The following is a 19,399-nucleotide window of genomic DNA, read 5'->3' on the forward strand; positions in this document are numbered from 1 at the left end:
GTTGTAGGCGCGTGTATTGGACACGTGCAGGTCCATTTTTCAGCGTGCCTGCAAAAAATGGCCTTTTTGGGGGGGGGGGGGGCCGAAAATGGAGATGCCTCAAAATAAAAACTGGCGCGTGTCTATTTTGGGCCTGAGAACTTACCGCCACCCATTGACTTAGCAGTAAGGTCTCACGCATTAACAGGGCAGTAATCGTCAGTGTGCCACTGCCAATTTCCGCCCAGTTAGCGCGATGCAGTTGAAAATAAAAAATATTTTCAGACGCACATATTGGATGCGCATAAAAAATGGAATTACCGCCCGAGGCACGAGGTAGTTCCAAATTGATTCACGTAGGCGCCTACACACCTTAGTAAAAGGGCCCCTAAGTCCTGGCAGAAGAGAGGCTCTTCTTTGTGTCAGTTAGGCTGAGATAGCTAGAGCTTGCCCAGGAAGTTGTAATATTACAGTGTTTTGTGAGTGTTGAATGTTTATTCACTATTATTGTCAACAAGTCAGTGTCCTGGGTTGGGACAGGTTCTGCAGCACCAGCTCCAGAGAGACCTGGCCCAGAATTTGCCAGAAATCTCACTCCTGAGTGAGGTGTGGTGCCAAACCAACCTGTGGTAAAAGCAAATAAGCAGATCTGAAGAAAATCTTATATTTAAAAGGATTTTCTTCACTACAGTAGATAAAAGAAGCAGATGCCCAACGCAGACCATGTTTCACTTTTGCAGGGTTGCATCAGAGACAAAAAAAACTGTTAATAAACATATAAAATCACTGTTGGTATCAAATCATAAGAAACAAGTATAAAAGTAAATAAATACATCATACCACAAACCTAAATAAGACCATGCAAATAAGGAACCGCAATACTAAATGTAAAACCACTAATAAAGGATATAAACACTGTATTAATTACAGGTAGTTCATTAAATAAATATGTATGAACAAAAATAATACATAAAATAAGTAAACAGTTAAAAACATGGGCATGAAATGGGAGTATATACTCACTAGGAGTAAAGCACAGGTATCGCCTATGTGACATAATAGCTGGGAACAAATGAAAAACAGACACTGTGAGGAAATCCCTTGCAGTTCATAAGGAATAACAGTACAAACTTGCTAGCTCTCTATGCAGCCATAGTGAGTCTGACAAGAAGGTCTTCATAGTGTTCTGTATATTTAAAGCACCGGTCAAAAGTGAGCTTATCAAACAGAAGAATAAAAATAAATAGGAGCCATACCTCATCAACCAAAACTACATAGTAAAAGAGATAAGACCTTTAAGAAAAGATTTCTAAAATCAGCATTTAAAACAGCAGCACATGAGGAGTATTTTAAAACAGCAAAAGGCATACTTCCAACTCTCTCTCCAGCACGAGCTGCTGCACAATTTGCAGCTGTGGTGAATCAGACAGACACTTTCTCATAATGCCTTTTTATACTTTACTTTAGGTCATAAGTGACCTAACCATTAGGAAATCTCCTACACTTCATAAGATATGGCTGGCTCTCTGTGCACAACCGAACAACAGAAGAACAGAAACCCTTGTAGCCTTGCAAACAAACGGTCACAACAAGGGCGACGGAGGGAAAGGGGGACAGTAGACGATGTTAAAACTTGCACTTTATTAATCATCCAGGACTCGACACAAGCTGTGTTTCGGCCCTCAAGGGCCTTCCTCAGGAGTCACTTGGATTGGATGTATATTGATGAAACTAGAAGGTTGCAGCTATGTTCAATATTTGAATCAAGGGTAAATCCTTTTAGTCTGTCTACGAAAACACCTCAAAAATTGTGTTGGACTCTAGCAAGTACAAACTGCTTCCTTCTAGTTTTAACATCGTCTACTGTCCCCCCTTCTTTCCATCGCCCTTGTTGTGACTGTTTGTTTGCATGGCTCTCTGTGCAGCCACTCCTCATAGTATATATACTCCCCATAGTGTTGTATATATTTAATGCACCAGTCAAAAGTGGGCTTACCATGCAAACCAAAAAAATAAAAACTAAATAAAAAAAAATCAGGAGCCATACATTATCAATCAAAACTATATATAGTTAAGAAACAAAAAACCTTTAGAAAGGGTATCTAAAATCAACATTTAAAACAGCAGCACATAAGAAGTAAAAGGCAGACTTCCTAGCTCTCTCTTAACAGCAAAACTTAGTGAATCAAACATGGAGGGGCATTTTCGAAAGAAATGTCCAAGTTGCGATTTGGACATCTTTGCAAAATGTCCAAATCCAGGGGCGGGAAAACCCGTATTTTTGAAACAAGATGGATGTCCATCTTTCGTTTTGAAAATGCTATCAGAGGCGTCCAAATCCTTAGATTTGGACGTCCCTAGACACGGACGTCTTTGACTTTTGGCGATTTTCTAAACCAAAGACGTCCATGTCAAAAACGTCCAAATGCAAGCCATTTGGTCATGGGAGGAGCCAGCATTTGTAGTGCACTGGTCCCCCTGACATGCCTGGACACCAGCTGGGCACCCTAGGGGGCACTGCAGTGGACTTCATAAAATGCTCCCAGGAACATAGCTCCCTTACCTTGTGTGCTGAGCCCCCCAACCCCCCCCCCCCCCAAAACCCACTCCTCACAACTGTACACCACTACCATAGCCCTTACGGGTGAAGGGGACACCTATATATGGGTACAGTGGGTTTGTGGTGGGTTATGGAGAGCTCGCTGTTTCCTCCATAAATGTAACAGGTAGGGGTGGTATGGGCCTGGGTCCACCTGTCTGAAGTGCACTGCAGTGCCCACTAAAACTACTCCTGGGACCTGCATGAGTATGACATCTGAGGCTGCCACAACATATTTTTTAAAGATATTTTTTGAGGGTGGGAGGGGGTTAATGACCACTGGGGGAGTAACAGGAGGTCATCCACGATTCCCTCCGGTGGTAATCTGGTCATTTGGGTCACCTTTTTGTGCCTTATTTGTAAAAAAAACACGTCCGGGTGAAAATGTCCATGTGTTTCGTCAGGGACGTCCTTGCTTTTTCCAATTATGGGTCAAAGACGTCCAAGTGTTAGGCACGCCCAAGTCCCGCCTTCGCTATGCCTCCGACATGCCCCCTTGAAATTTGGACATCCTTGCGATGGACTGCAGTTGGAGGTGTCCAAAATCGGGTTTCGATTATACCGATTTGTATGTCTCTGGGAGAAGGACGTCCATCTTCCGATTTATGTCGAAAGATGTCCTTCTCTTTCGAAAATGAGCCCAATAGTAACATGGAGGGTATAATCGAACGGGGGTGCCCATCTCCAGGAACAGCCCCAGGAAGGGGCGGAGCCAACCGTATTATCGAAGAAGATGGGCGTCCATCTTTCGTTTCAATAATACGGTCAGGGCCAGCCAAATCTCAACATTTAGGTCAACCTTAGAGATGGTCGACCTAAATGTTGAGATCGTCGGACTTAGAGATGGCCGACCTCGGTTTTCGCCGATAATGGAAACCGAGGCCGGCCATCTCAAAACCGGCTAAATCCAAGCCATTTGGTCGTGGGAGAAGCCAGCATTCGTAGTGCACTGGTCCCCCTCACATGCCAGGATACCGACCGGGCACTGCAGTGGACTTCACACTTTGCTCCCAGGTGCATTTCTCCCTTACCTTCTATGCTGAGCCCCTCAAACCCCCCCAAAACCCACTCCCCACAACTGTACACCACTACCATAGCCCTAAGGGGTGAAGGGGGACACCTAGATGTGGGTACAGTGGGTTTTGGGTGGGTTTTGAATGGCTCACATTTACCAGCACAAGTGTAACAGGTGGGGGGGGGGGGGGACTGGATCCGCCTGTGTGAAGTGTACTGCACCCACTAAAACTGTTCTATGGACCTGCACACTGCTGTCATGCAGCTGGGTACGACATTTGAGGCTGGCAAAAAAAAATTTTAATTTTTTTTTAGGGTGGGAGGGGGTTGGTGACCACTGGGGGAGTAAGGGGAGGTCATCCCCGATTCCCTCCAGTGGTCAGTTTGGGCACCTTTTTGAGGCTTGGTTGTGAAAACAAATGGACCAAGTAAAGTCGACCAAATGCTCGTCAGGGACGCCCTTCTTTTTTCCATTATCGGCCAAGGACGCCCATCTCTTAAGCACGCCCCAGTCCCACCTTCCCTATGCCTCCGACATGCCCCTGTGAACTTTGGTTGTCCCCGCGACGGACTGCAGTTGAGGGTGCCCAAAATCGGCTTTCGATTATGCCAATTTGGGCGACCCTGAGAGAAGGACGCCCATCTCCCGATTTGTGTCAGAAGATGGGTGCCTTTCTCTTTCGAAAATGCCCCTGATAGGATCCCCAAAGCTTCAGAAAGTGAGTTTTACGTTTATAGGAACCTCTTGCCTCCCTCGCTTCCCACGTTACCAATTGATGCAGCTGATTGCGCCAGTGCCAATATTCAGGGGATGCATCCGAAACCCAAGTCTGCAAAATGCATTTACGTGCCAACAAGTAAGCCTTCCGGAGCATCATCTTCGATTCTACCAAAGCTCCCCTCACTGACCCAAAACAGTCCAGCAGCAAAAGGGACGGAGACTTCGTCACCCAACGCCGAATGATCGACAACAGATATGCAGTGACCCGATCCCAAAAGCGGTGGACCCGCTCACATGTCCAAAAAGCATGATAAAATGTATTGTCTGATTTGTTGCATTTGGGACATATTGAAGAGGACAACCCCCCACATGAACCACCTGAACCCTAGTGAAATAGGCCCTCAGAAGAACCCAAAATTAGCACTCTCTATAAGAAGCACTTCCTGTGAGCTTTGGAATACTACGTATAGCAAAGAGCATATCCCACAATTCCAAGTTCAATCCCGTGTCAAGTTCCCAGCGATGTCTGATAGCCTCCAGCTCCTTATGAGTACCCAGGTTTCAAAAAGCTTTATGGATTCCTAAGATAGAAGTGGAAGACTCAGATATCGTGTCAAAAAAGTTATGCACTTGAGCTCCAGTACCTTTACCCAGGGACTCCTCCCGCAGTGTTCGAATGTAATGCTTTAACTGACAGTGTGCATAGACATCTCCCCATTGTATGTTCCCAGGTCCTTTCAATAGCTCTAAAGACTTAAGCCCACCGGCGGTATCCCAGACATGTTCCAGTCTACTAATTCCCCCAAGTTCCCAATTTTTGAAGGCTTTATTATCAAAACCGGGGAGGAACGATAGGTTGCCCCATATAGAGAGGAGTTCGGTAATCCACAGTTTCTTTATCAAATATCTCCAAGCCTCCCGCAAAGGGTTTAAAAGCACAGAAACCTTCAATCGAACAGGTAACAAATGACGATCTGCATGAAGCAGGGAGATCAAATCATAAGGAGCATAGTACCCTTGTTCAAAAAGCAGTGGTGTAAAATGGCTTTCTGAGTAAAGCCAGTCCCGCACATTGTGCAAAAGGCACACATAATTATATAACTGTAAATTGGGCAGACCCCCCCCCCCCCCCGCACCCAATTGCCCAATAGCAGCTGGTAACGTGTTTTGGGTTTCCACTTGGCCCAACAAAATCTGCTAACCAACCAGTTAAATTGCTGTACATCTTTTTTTTAACATTCGTAGGGGCAAGGTTTGCAGAAGATACAGCCATCTGGGCAATATCACCATGGTCAGATAATTTACCCACCTTTACCCACAAGTTAAATAAGGCAGTCAATGGGTCAACAATAGCCTCCCCTAGCAATTTGTAGAACTCAGCCCTTAGACCATCCAGGCCAGGAGCCTTGCCCAACATACTCTTACTAAGCACCCATGAAACTTCATCTGTTTGAATAGGCGCATTTAGATATGCATGATCAGACTGTGACAGGTGTGGGAGACCCAGACCCTCCAAGTAGAGGCAGCCTGGCAAATCATCAGTCCCTGGGGGAGTATATAAAGTTCAATAAAAGGTTCAAAAGAGTTCGCAGATGTCTCTATCAGTATGGACCTCCCTGCCTTGAGCATTTCTGATAGTAATTACAGACTTGGAAGCCTGCTTTTGAGCGATTAGCCTCGCTAACAACTTTCCACACTTATTCCCATGTCTGCACAATTGAAATTTATAGTAAATTTGTGACTTAACTGAACGTTCATGAAGTAGCGAGTTAAGCGCCGTCTGCACTGATAAAAGCTCTTGTTTCAGAGCTGCAGTGGGTGACCTGCCATACGAACGACGCAGAACCAGCAGCCTCCGTTCCAGACGGAGAAGCTCCCTATCTCTCGCTTTTCTAAAATCTCTGACATAGCTAATGGTTTCACCCCGCAAGACAGCTTTAGCAACCTCCCAAAATATGGACATATTATGTATACTATCCTGATTAAGCTGCGCATATTCGGTCTAACTTTGTAGTAGTGGCTCCCTAAATTCCACATTATGATACAAGTAAGCCGGAAAAGTCCAGGGTTGAGTTGGCCGTTCAGCCCCAGTAGTCAGCCACTCCAACCAGACAATCGCATGATCCGAAATAACACATGACCCTATCTGCGAATCTTTAACAGCATTCAAGAGGGGTTGGGATATCAGCAAATAATAGATCCGTGATTGTGTACCATGTGCCCAGGAAAGATGTGTATAATCTTTATCAAGCGGATGCAAAACACGCCAAATATCTAAAAGATCCAACAGCTCACAAAGACCAGGCAACCCCCTTGTTGACAAGGCCCTTTGGCATGGTGAAGGGTGAGATTTGTCCAACTCAGGGTCCCAGGCCATATTAAAGTCGCCACCTAATATCATGGGAATAGAAGAGAGTCCCAAAAGTGTGTGTGTGTGAGGCATTTATAAAAGGTACCATCCCATTGGTTGGGGGCATAAATACTGCCCAGCAAAACCGATTGTCGGGCTATCAGGGCCTGGCAAAAAACAAAGCGCCCTCCAGAGTCTTTCACAACCTTTTGGACTTGAACACCTAATCCCGCCCTAAAGAGAATGGCAACTCCCCCTTTCTTACCGCCAGCTGGTGACGACACACATTCACTCACCCACCAGCGGGCAAATTTAGCATGCTCCTTTTCAGATGAGTTTCCTGTAGAAACACTACATCAGCCTTGATACGCTGCAGATATTGCAAAATTTTTGATCATTTAATAAGAGAGTGGATGCCCCCAACATTCCAAGTTACAACTTTAACCATAATAGCAGAAAACGCTTAGGCAAGCTCACAGTTAAGCGTTTTAGTTTGAAGTAGAGAGACCGCCCCAGCACACGGCCTCCCTCCACATATAGTACCCCGTGTTTGTTAAGTAAGACCACAATATTGTAATTGCTGAAGGCACAATATTGAAACACCTAAGTTCCGACTCCATTGCAAGATGAAAATGGTACCTGATCCCACCCTCCTCAACCCAAAGACCCCACCCTCCTTACCCTACTACCCCTTTTCATACTGTTCCCTTGGGAACTAGTCACTGTTCAAACGCCCCCTTCCCCATCCAACCCCTTAACAGCCAGATACTCCTAACCCCAACCTTACAGATTACATGCATTCTTATCAGTTTGTGTTCTTGCTCTGCTTCTACTTTTTATAAAAAAATTTTTACAAACACGCATTCATACACACCCACACACTCCCTGATCCATCCTCTTATCCTTAAAGTACCCATCTTATGCCCAACCAATCCCGTCCCAAACTATATCCTAATTAGCATCCCATCCCATGATACACAGTTGGAATAAGTGCAACATGCTCTGTACTAATAGGTACAGGAATTATGAGAGAAATTTGTCCCACCTGTGCAAGGCAAAGAATACCTGTAAAACATAATAGCAGTGGCGTACCAAGGGGGGTGGGGGGGTGGGGGCGGTCCGCCCCGGGTGCCAGTGGGTGGGGGGTGCTCCGCTCCCGCCGCCTCCCGTGGCCGTTCCCGCGGCGCCGCACATTTAAAAAACCGGCGAAGCAGCGTCGCAGGCAGCGCCTCATGCCCTGCTTGTAAAAAAAAAAAATCAAATCTCCGTCCCCTCCTTCTCCTCCTCGTCTTGACGTCTTGACGTCTTGACGTCGATTCGGGCCTTCCAATCCGATTGGAAGGCCCGAGTCGACGTCAAGACGAGGAGAAGGAAGGAGATTTGATTTTTTTTTACAAGCAGGGCACGAGGCGCTGCCTGCGACACTGCTTCGCCGGTTTTAATGGAACTGAGGTGGGGAAGGAGAGGGGCGAAAGGGACTCGGGTGGGGGTGTTCAGAGGGGAGAAGGGGACTGGGGGTGGGGGTCTCAGACAGGGGAGGGGAGAAGGGGACTGGGGTGGGGATCTCAGAGGGGAGAAGGGGAGGGGAGAAGGGGACTGGGGTGGGGGTGTTCAGAGGGGAGAAGGGGACTGGGGTGGGGGTCTCAGGGGAAAAGGGGAGGGGAGAAGGGGACTGGGGTGGGGATCTCAGACAGGGGAGGGGGAGGGGAGAAGGGGACTGGGGTAGGGATCTCAGAGGGGAGAAGGGGAGGGGAGAAGGGGACTGGGATGGGGGTGTTCAGAGGAGAGAAGGGGACTGGGGTGGGGGTCTCAGACAGGGGAGGGGAGAAGGGGACTGTGGTGGGGGTCTCAGACAGGAGAAGGGGAGAAGGGGACTGGGGTGGGGGTGTTCAGAGGAAGAGAAGGGGACTGGGGTGGGGGTCTCAGACAGGGGAGGGGAGAAGGGGACTGGGGTGGGGGTCTCAGACAGGAGAAGGGGAGGGGAGAAGGGGACTGGGGTGGGGGTGTTCAGAGGGGAGAAGGGGGCTGGAACTGGGGCTGAAAAAAGGGGCAGAGAGAGAGAGGGGACAGATCCTAGATGGAAGGGGGAGCGAGAGGGAGGGCAGACCCTGGATGGATGGGAGAGGGAGGGCAAATGGTGGATTGAAGGGGCAGAGAGAAAGGGCAGGCAGTGGATGGAAGGGACGGCAGAGAGGGCAGACACTGGATGGCAGAGAGAGAGAGAGAGAGAGAGTGAAGACAGATGCTGGATGGAAGGAAGACGGTGAAAAGAAGATGAGGAAAGCAGAAACCAGAGACAACAAACTGTAAATAAAATATATTTTTTTATTTTTTTTGCTTTAGGATAAAGTATTGTAGATGTGTTAAATGTTTATAATAGAACATGTAAATAAGGTAATCTTTTTATTGGACTAATTTTAATACATTTTGACTAACTTTCGGAGAACAAAACCCCCTTCCTCAGGTCAGGATAGGATACTGTAACAGCACTATACTGTACTGACCCGAGGACGGAGGTTTTGGCCTCTGAAAGCTAAATGTATTAGTCCAATAAAATGGTATTATTTTACTTTCTATATTTGTTTTATTTCTATTTGTTAATTTGTAAAGTGGTGATTGGTACTTGATAGGTTTTTTTTTCAAATTTACATCTGCTGTCTTTATATTTTGCACAGTACTAGGGGACAGTTTCTGTTTCTGTGGTGTTGCATTGTATGCAGAGTCTGGCATTGGGGGGTTCAGTTTAATTTTTGTCTAAATAGAAAGTTTATGATTACTTATTCTATAGTGGATTAGGGTGTATCTGTGTTTGTGAAAAAGACATGGCTTTCAGTTGGCATTGACTGTGCAGGATCTACGATCTGTACTATTCTGTCTGGTTTCGTTTTACAATAGGTGAATTGATGTTCTAGTGCTCACTGTAGTGTTTAAGATGCTTTCCTTTTCCTTGTGTGACTCGTAGAAATGACTGCTTATGGTATGGTAGAATTGCTCTATAGGTCCTGAGTGTTTTGTATTCTCGGCATGCCTAGTACTGGATTGGGGGGGGGGGGGGGGTTAAAAAATGACCGGCCCCGGGTGTCAACTACCCTAGGTACGCCACTGCATAATAGGCTAATGAAAATAACAATAAACCCACTCACACTTCCTCCACCCAAGCTCCCGCCCTAAGAACATTATCTGATGCACACATGTCCGTTTGACGTGAGAAGAGAGAAAAAAAATCCAAAGCTGAGAGTTATATTCCACTAGTAAAAAAGGCCCATTTCTGACACAAATGAAATGGGCGCTAGTAAGGTTTTCCTCGGAGTGTGTATGTTTCAGAGAGTGTGTGTGAGAGTGACTGTGTGTGTGAGAGAGAGAGAGTGAATGTGTGAGTGTGTGTGTGTGACAGAGAGAGAGTGAGTGTGGGTGCGAGTGTGTCTGTGAGTGAGAGTGTGTGTGAGACAGAGTGTGAGAGTATGTGTGCGATACACAGACTCTCTGTGAGACCGAGAAGAGTGTATGAGATCGAGAAAGTGTTTGAGAGTGACTGTGTGACACATAGAGAGTGAATGTGTTACAGTGTGAGACATAGAGCAGTGGCGTTCCTAGGGTGGCTGACACCCGGGGCGGATTGCCGATGCACCCCCCCCCCCCGGGTGCAGCGCGACCCCCTCCCCCCCCCCCCCGGCAAAAGGACACCCCCCCGGGTGCAGTGCGACCCCCCCCCATGGCGAAAGGACACACCTCCCCCCCGGCGAAAGAACACCCCCCCCCCGGGTGCATTTTTACCTGCTGGGGGGGGGGGTGTCGCGCGCCTGTCTGCTTCGCTCGTTCCATGCTCCCTCTGCCCCGGAACAGGAAGTAACCTGAGCATAGCGTCACGTGACCAAAAAAAATGTTTTTTTTTAACATCTCCCTTCCTGTCAGTGTGAGACAAAGGGGGACATCTTCCTCTCGAAGCAAAAAAAACAGCTGCATATTACCAAAGTGGTGTGCAATTTTTTTCTGATTGTGCACATTTTTTAACACTGAGATAATCTGCATGCATTTAGTTTACTCCATAAGGCATAAAAGTGTTTTTAGCATTTGTGTTAGAATGCTGGGTGCTGAAGCTTAGCGTGTACTACATTGACACCTCTGTGTGACACTAGTTGCTAGTTTGCAAAATGTTCTTAGGAAAATTATAGCCTCTGATCTGAAGTCTTTGATTTGACTGGTGTTAGCCATATGATCTGATTATGTGTGGCATGTCTAGAGTTCCCCAATAGTGAGAGAGCTCTCTGCATCCTGCAGGTGAGAGAGACATTGAGCCAAATATTTATGATGATGTGGAGAACATTCCCATGAACAGCGAGAAGAAGGATTCATTGGCCAGCAAAGACAGTAAAGAAGCTGACATGGCAGGTGAGTAGACAAGGAGCGGCCGTGGATAGAAAGGCTTGGAGGGGATGATGGTTGATGATTTATTAGATGTTAATATACCACCTTTCCTGGGCAAATAGCAAGGCAGTGGACTTATATTAAGCCATAAACAAAATGTAATACTGAAAGAGTAAAAGAATGCCATTCTAGACTGGAGAGATGACAATAGAAGAGAAACTTAGAAAGTAATCTGCAAACAATCAGAGGTGATAGAGGAGTAGACACAGAATGGGAAGTCATTCATTCATCAAGCAATGCATAAGAGTAGCCATACTGGGTCAGACCAATGGTCCATCTAGCCCAGAATCCTGTTTCCAACAGTGGCCAAGCCAGGTCACAAGTACCTGGCAGAAACCCAAATCGTGGCAACATTCCATGCTAGAGTAATCAAAAAATTATTTCAATTGTCTGGAGTGCAATAATATACAACAAAATAAAAAATTCACTCCTGCTGTATGCTCTGTAGGTTGATGCAAAACCATGAACTATAATATATAATATATATGTATCAAATAGCCTCAATAGCCCAGGGAACCTTAAATTAGGACTCCACTGAATTGGCCAGCATCATAGGCTCCTCCTACCTTCCGAAAAAACCTCACAAGTACCAAAAAAACTCCCTATCTTGGGGAGAAAAAGGTCTTGTGAATCAAAAAACGGAAAGTGGAGTATTTCAATTAATTATTAAGAAGTCCAGATAAATGCTCATCACTACAGAGAATACTAAATAGAAGAAAAGAACTTATATAGTCACTTCAGAAAACCTTTTAGTAGTGTGAAAAAAGTTGTTTTAAATGGAAACACAATTATATAGTGGACTCATCAATTAGAATCCACTCCAACATTCAAAAACAAACACTTATCTTGAAACGTAGATGCTTTTGTCTCTTCTATATCCAAGATGACCTGATTCCACGTTATCAACAAGTGAGAAGTTCATTTCCTATGTTCAATGTATTAAATCACACATGACTCCGGTTATAAAGTTGAATCATTTAAAAGTGGGCAATACTAGAAAGTATTGCTCTCACTCGCGTTGTCTTACTAAATTTCCCGACAGCTAGGGACCCACTGTTTCGCAATCTTCGTCAGGAGAAATATTGAAAAACAAAAAATATGTTTCCTTTCAATCCATCGCGAACAATGGTTCAGAAAATGGCGAATGGTAATATAGGACGCCAACTGTGTAGCTCCACCCAATGGGTGTTGCGTCATTATCTCTAGTGTCCAATCGTCTGGCTTCACTCCTCATTTCAATTAACGCACCACTAATCTCGAAAAACCTTAAAGAGCTAGTGTTAGAGGAAAATTTTTATATATTAACATACTGTTCAACTCGAAACATTCAGTTGTTAGAAAGGGACGCATTCTCAATTTATAAAAATGCCTCCCATTCCATAGGTCCGTTTAAACCCTTCGGATGAATAGTTTGTAGATGGTAAATCCATTTCTGTTCTTTTTGGTGAAGGACCCGTGAAACATCTCCTCTTCTGTTATTATTAGTAAGCTGTTCTATTACTAAACATCGCAACTGACTGAACTCATGATTATTATCAGCACAGTGTTTAGCCAGAGGCATATGAACCTTTCTGGACTGTATAGCGTGTTTGTGTTCTGAAAGTCTGACTTTAAACATTCGTTTCGTTTGCCCTATATAGCGCAAACCACATGGGCATGTGATCATATAGACCACTGCTTTTGATGTACAGGAGGTTTCTCCCTTCAAATAGAACCAATCTTTTTTCGTTTTGTCCCAAAATTTGTTAGTTTCCTCCATCACTACACACATGACACATCGCCCACATTTCTTGTGACCAGGCATTACTTCTTTGTATTGGTGAATGCCCGTTCTAACATCCGGATGACATAACACTTCGGATAAATTGGCACGTCTCGAATATGATATCAAACATTTCTGTCTAGCAAACACTTCATGGGCAGATAGTATTTTCCAGTTCTTATATATAATATTGGCAACCCTAGGTGCCATCGATGTGTATTGCATGATGCAAACAGTTTTTTGATCTTTCACTTCTTGATTGTTCTGAGGTTTAGATCCCAATAAGTGTTCGCGATGGTTGTACAAAGCTCTTTTGTACGCATGTTTCACGATTTTGGTGGGATATCCTTTCTCAATTAATTTATCTTTTAATCGGACGGCAGAGTGTTTATATTTCTGTGAAGTGTCACAAATGCGTCTGTAGCGTAGAAACTGTGCAAATGGGAGATTATTCCTAATATGTATAGGGTGCATGCTGTCATAAGACAATAATGAATTGCGATCTGTAGGTTTCGTGAAAACATCAGTTTCAAGTTTGTCTCTATGTTTAATGATTTTTACATCTAAAAAACTAATTTCATTTATGTGAACTGTGTGTTGGAATTTAATGGTAGAATGGCATGCATTCAGGTCTATCAGAAAAAAATCTAACATTTCCAATGTTGATTCCCATATTATAAAAATGTCATCGATAAACCTCCACCAGCATTTAACATGCTGGTATCGAGGCAGCTTATAAATGTAGTGATGAGCATTTATCTGGACTTCTTAATAATTAATTGAAATACTCCACTTTCCGTTTTTTGATTCACAAGACCTTTTTCTCCCCAAGATAGGGAGTTTTGTTGGTACTTGTGAGGTTTTTTCATATACTTTCCACAATGTGATTTTCCGGATTTAATTTGTGATGTGCTATCTCTCACTGTTACCAATAACCTACCCTTCAATTATGGGCTGCTCATGTCTTTGTCAGTGGGCAAACTTACAAAATCAGCAAGGGATCAAATACTTATTTCCCCCACTGTATGTGTCTGCATCTTTTGTCCCATTCTGAGAGGTAATATATGGATTCCGTTTTTGCTGTCCAATCGTTGTTGTATATCTGTTGCCAGAAAGTATCCAGGTCTATTTGTCCTCTCGTGGTATAAGTTGTGTGTTCTCGTGTGTGGGGAGAACCCCTTTTTCGCCATTTTAGGGCTAGGTTTAATTTGTAATGGTCAGTCCATGGTGTTTCTGTCCAACTAGTTTGTGTTATGGTTAGGTTCTGATCAGTGGACAATTTGTATGTGATGAGGTCGAGTGTGTGACCCTTCACGTGGGTTGTTTGCATATTTGGCCATGTAAGGCCACATAGGTGAAGGAAGTCCTTGCAATCTCGTGCGTTGGTAGAGTTAGGGTCTTCAAGGTGAAGGTTAATGTCTCCTAACACAAGTGTATTGGAGTTAGATATACATGTATTTGAAATGAAGTCCGCCTGGCTTTCGTTCCAATTGCATGGTGGTCTGTAGAATAGGATGCAATTTAGGTGGTCGACCAGGGTTTTATGGTGGATTTTGATTGTGGCTATTTCGAGGTGGGTTGTTATAGATTCCACAGTGGTTTCAATTGTTAGGTGAGATCGTTATATGAGTGGTATGCCCCCCCTCTTTTTTTCTTTTCTGGTCCAGTGGGTAATTTTGTATCCTGGAGGACATAGGTTTAAGATGATAGGGTCCTTCTGGTCGTGGATCCAGGTTTCAGTGATGAAGAGTAGATCAAGTTTCTCTGACGTGATCCAGTCTGTTGTTATTGTTGTTTTGTTTACTACGGATCTGGCGTTAACGTAGCCTATTTGAATTTTTTGGTATGGGTCATCTACGTTCGGTGTTATGTGGACTTTTGTTAGTTGTCGTTTCTTGGTTTGTGTGGGGTTTTTATGATCTTTCTTCTCATTTTGTTGAGGTTGTACGTTTGTTGGATCTTTTCCTTTGTTTTGGTTTATGTCGGTTTGGTGTGATGTGGTATGTCTGGTCAGTATTATTATTATTATTAGTCTGGGTATATTGTTGATTTTTGAAAGTGGGGTGGTCATTGTTAGGTGGATCATGGATAAGGAGTAGATTGTAAGGAGCAGTTTGGTGGTGTTCATTATGGTATCATTTCAGTAGTATTTAAAAGTAGATTGTTGTTGTATTCAGCGTTGGAAGTTATTTTCCTGGGCCCTCATATTTACATAGCAATCTTGACCTCCTTAAGAGTTGTGAAGTCTCCGTCTTGCGAAGGTAGCATTATGTCACAGGGGTGTACTCATTGTTAACAGAATACTTGGCCTTGGTCACACATGCAGAATACAGATAGACCCTTTCCAAATACAAGGTAAGTGACCACAAACTAAAAGTAGAAATATGTAGACAGAAAAATTTAAACCTCAAAATGTCAGACTCTGCATGCAGTGCAACACAGAGGAACAGAAAGGGCCAGACACTCAGCCAATGGTAGTCAGAATTTTCAATGCTGGGCCATGTCCACAGTGGCGTAGGAAGGGGGAGGGGTGGTGGGGCGGTCCGCCCCGGGTGCACGCCGCTGGGGGGTGTCGGCGCCTCGCTGGTTCCTTGCTCTCTCTGCCCCAGAACAGGTTACTTCCTGTTCCGGGGCAGAGAGAGCAAGGCACCAGCGAGGCGCCGACACCCCCCCAGCGGCGTGCTCTCGGCGGATTGGCCCTCCCACCCGCCCCTCACCGCCTTCCAGGTATGTTCTCGCGGGCGGGGTGGGGGGGGTGTTGCGCTACGGAGGGGGGAGGGTGCGTCGTGCTGCACCCGGGGGGGGGGGGGGTGCGCAGCGGCGACCCGCCCCGGGTGTCAGCTGCCCTCGCGACGCCACTGCATGTCCAAATCTAGCCAGTTAAGTGGTGGGGAATTAGACTTGTTACTTCACACATCCAGGGGGCCCTCTTAGGAATGAGCAATAAATGTTTGCGCTTACCCTATGTTAACTGCAGAAGATAACACAAGGGAAGTGCAAAGTCGGTGCACTATATGCAGGGAGCATGCCCAGCATTTGCCCTGCATGCACTGCACATGACTTTTACTGCACCCACTTCAGCCAGAGCCCCCATTAACCAAATAGCTGCGGTGGTACACCCACCACACTAACATCCCCATCTTGGCGACCTTGCAGGTCAAAAGCCCCCTCCTACTCCTCCCCAACAAGAGTACCTGTGTCCCCTCCTACCCCTTAGTGCCAATCCTCCTAACCGCCCGTCATTGAGTGTCAGTTCTCCTACAGAAAACTCTGCCGTAGATGAAACAGCTGTGGCCCCCTCAAGATCTCCCCGCCTCCTCCCACCTCCCCAGAACCTACCCAAGGTGTAGATTGAGCCTGTCAGTGTTCCCAGGCAGCAATGGTCCCCTTCTGCTTCTGCCTAGGATGGTGCCTGTGCCTTTTAGCACTGCTAGGAGGCAGAGGTGCCAAGCTATATACATTTGCCCTTCCTGGCAACATTGGAGGGGGGGACTGCTGCCACCCAGGAACACTGACAAGTCCAATCTATACCACAGGTAGGTCCCAGGGGTAGAGGAGAGTATGGCTTGTGGGGGGGGGGGGGGGGGAAGAGGCTGCAGCTGTTTCATCCAGGGCAGGATTTTCTCGGTGGGGGGGGGGGGGGGGGGGAGAGAATCAGCACTCAATATTGGGGGGGGGGGGGGCGGGGTCAGGAGGTGGATGAGCACAAATAAGGGTCAGAATGAGTGACAACCAGGGCCAATGTGAACATCTACATTGCTGTTTCACAGTATAGACATCTGTGTGCTGTGAAAAGGGATGTCTATGTGCCTGCTTTATTCCCATCCATATTTTGGATGTTAATTTTTTTTCCTAAAATGGATGTTCCTGCTGCACCTAGTTGGCTATAGACATCCACTTCACTATGTATTTTAGAACAGGCTCTATGTCAGCAGATCCTGTTCTAAAATACTAGTGGAACTCAGAGCTTCAGATGTCCTGACTTGGACGTACGATTTCCAATTTGAACACCCTTTCTAAAATGCCATTCCACATCTCCATCAGATTTAAGCATGTTTGGGGGTCCCCTGTATCATGGGGGCCAGGACCAATGCCCTGTTTGCACACTCCCTAATGTTGGCCCTGTCACCAAAGCAGTGGTGTAGCAAGGGCGGGGCGGTGGGGGCGGTCCGCCCCGGGTGTCCGCGGGTGGGGGTGCTCCGTCACGTCTCTTCTCCTGCCACTGCCTGCCTTTTTCTTTTTCTTTTAATCCGTGCAGCCACGCAGGCAGCTCTTCGCGTCTGCCCTGGGTGTGCTGTGAAAGAAGTAAATCGCCAGCGCTGGCGTCGGGCCTTCCCTCGATGTCCCGCCCTCTTGTGAGGTAACTTCCTATTTCCTCGAGGGCAGGACATCGAGGGAAGGCCCGACGCCAGCGCTGGCGATTTACTTCTTTCACAGCACTCACAGGGCAGACTCGAAGCGCTGCCTGCGTGGCTGCACGGATTAAAAAAAAAAAAAGAAAAAGGCAGACAGTGGCAGGAGAAGAGGGCTCTGTGGCTCTCAAAGGAGGGGGGACGGGACTGGGTCGGGGGGAGCTCAGAGGGGAGAAGGGGATTGGAGAGGGGGTGGGGGAGTTCAGAGGAGGGGTGCTTAGAGGGGAGAAGGGGATTGGAGAGGGTGGGGGTGCTCAGAGGGGAGAATGGGGATTGGGGAGGGGTGGGGGTGCTCAGAGGAGATTGGGGAGGGTGGGGGAGCTCAGAAGAGTACTCAGAGGGGAGAATGGGGATTGGGGAGGGATGGGAGAGCTCAGAAGGGTACTCAGAGGTGAGAAGGGGATTGGGGAGGGGTGGGGGAGTTCAGAGGAAGGATGCTCAGAGGTGAGAAGGGGATTGGGGAGGGTGGGGGTGCTCAGAGGGAAGAATGGGGATTGGGGAGGGGTGGGGGTGCTCAGAGGGGATAAGGGGACTGGGGAGGGAAGTGCTCATGGGAGAAGGGGTCTCAAACTGGAACTGGGGGCTGAAAAGGGGCAGGGGCTGAAACTGTGGGGACTGGGGGCTTTAAAGGGGACAGGGAGAACTGGCTGGGGCTGAAGCTCGGGACTGGTGAGAGAAAAGGGCTGGGGTTGAAACTAGGGGCTGAAAAGGGGACAGGGAGAAGTGGCTGGGGGCTGAAGCCCTGGACTGATGGGAGAAAAGGGCTAGGGACTGGTGGGATAGTGGGGCTGTAAAGGGTGGCTGGTGGGAGATGTGGGCTGGAACTGGAACTAGGTGCAGGTGGAAAGAGGGGGCTGAAAAGAGGGGGCAGAGAGAGGGGACAGACCCTGGATGGAAGGGGGGGAGCATGAGGGAGGGCAGACCCTGGATGGATGGGAGAGGGAGGGCAGACAGATCGAAGGGGCAGAGAGAAAGGGCAGATGGTCGGTGGAAGGGGGAGAGAGAAAGAGGGCAGATGGTGATGGAAGGGGCAGAGAGAGAGGACAGACACTGGATTGAAGGGACATTAGAGAGGGCAGACACTGGATTTCAGAGAAAGAGCGAAGACAGATGCTGGATGGAAGGAAGACAGTGAAAAGAAGATGAGGAAAGCAGAAACCAGAGACAACAAACTGTAAATAAAATATATATTTTTTATTTTTTTGCTTTAGGGTATAGTATTGTATCTGTGTTTATGTGTTAATAAATGTTTATAAATAGAACATATAAATAAGGTAATCATTTTATTGGACTAATTTTTAATACATTTTGACTTAACTTTCAGAGAACAAAACCCCCTTCCTCAGGTCAGGTCAGGATAGGATACTATAACAGCACTATACTGTATTGACCTGAGGAAGGAGGTTTTGGCCTCTGAAAGCTAAATGTATTAGTCCAATAAAATGGTATTTTATTTTCTATATTTGTTTTATTTCTATTTGTTAATTTGTAAAGTGGTGATCGGATTTGTTAGTTTTTTCAAATTTACATCCATTGTCTTTATATTTTGCACAGTACTAGGGGACATTTTCTGTTTCTGTGGTGTTGCATTGTATGCAGAGTCTGGCATCGGGGGTTCAGTTTAATTTTTGTCTAAATAGAAAGTTTATGATTACTTATTCTATAGTGGATTAGGGTGTATCTGTGTTTGTGAAAAAGACATGGCTTTCAGTTAGCATTGACTGTGCAGGATCGACGATCTGTACTATTCTGTCTGGTTTCGTTTTACAATAGGTGAATTGATGTTCTAGTGCTCACTGTAGCGTTTAAGATGCTTGTGTGACTTGTAGAAATGACTGCTTATGGTATGGTAGAATTGCGCTATAGGTCCTGAGTGTTTTGTATTCTCGGTATGCCTACTACTGGATTTGGGGGTGGTGTTAAAAAATGACCGGCCCCGGGTGTCAACTACCCTAGCTATGCCACTGCACCAAAGCCCTAAGAGATTAAATTTAAGGACCTAAATATGTATAACCTAGACAAAAGGTGAGATGGGAAATATGGTGGAGACATTTAAGTACATATAAATATAAATATATAATAATGCAAAACAGGCAAACTTTTTTTTTTTGGATAAAAGAATACTCTAGTTTAAAAA

At 46.0% G+C, this 19,399-nt stretch overlaps 1 protein-coding gene across 1 annotated transcript in view; it reads left to right on the top strand.

The window, feature by feature from the left end:
* The window catches only part of LOC115461999 (deleted in malignant brain tumors 1 protein-like), a 162,751-nt gene that overhangs the window by 142,435 nt on the left and 917 nt on the right, over positions 1 to 19,399 (top strand). Inside the window, exon 14 of the mRNA XM_030192047.1 lies at positions 10,942 to 11,052. Within this exon, the coding sequence (XP_030047907.1) occupies positions 10,942 to 11,052 (111 nt within the window). The remainder of the gene's footprint in view (positions 1 to 10,941; positions 11,053 to 19,399) is intronic.

This window comes from Microcaecilia unicolor, chromosome 2 (assembly GCF_901765095.1).
Source record: "Microcaecilia unicolor chromosome 2, aMicUni1.1, whole genome shotgun sequence".
NCBI lineage: Eukaryota > Metazoa > Chordata > Amphibia > Gymnophiona > Siphonopidae > Microcaecilia > Microcaecilia unicolor.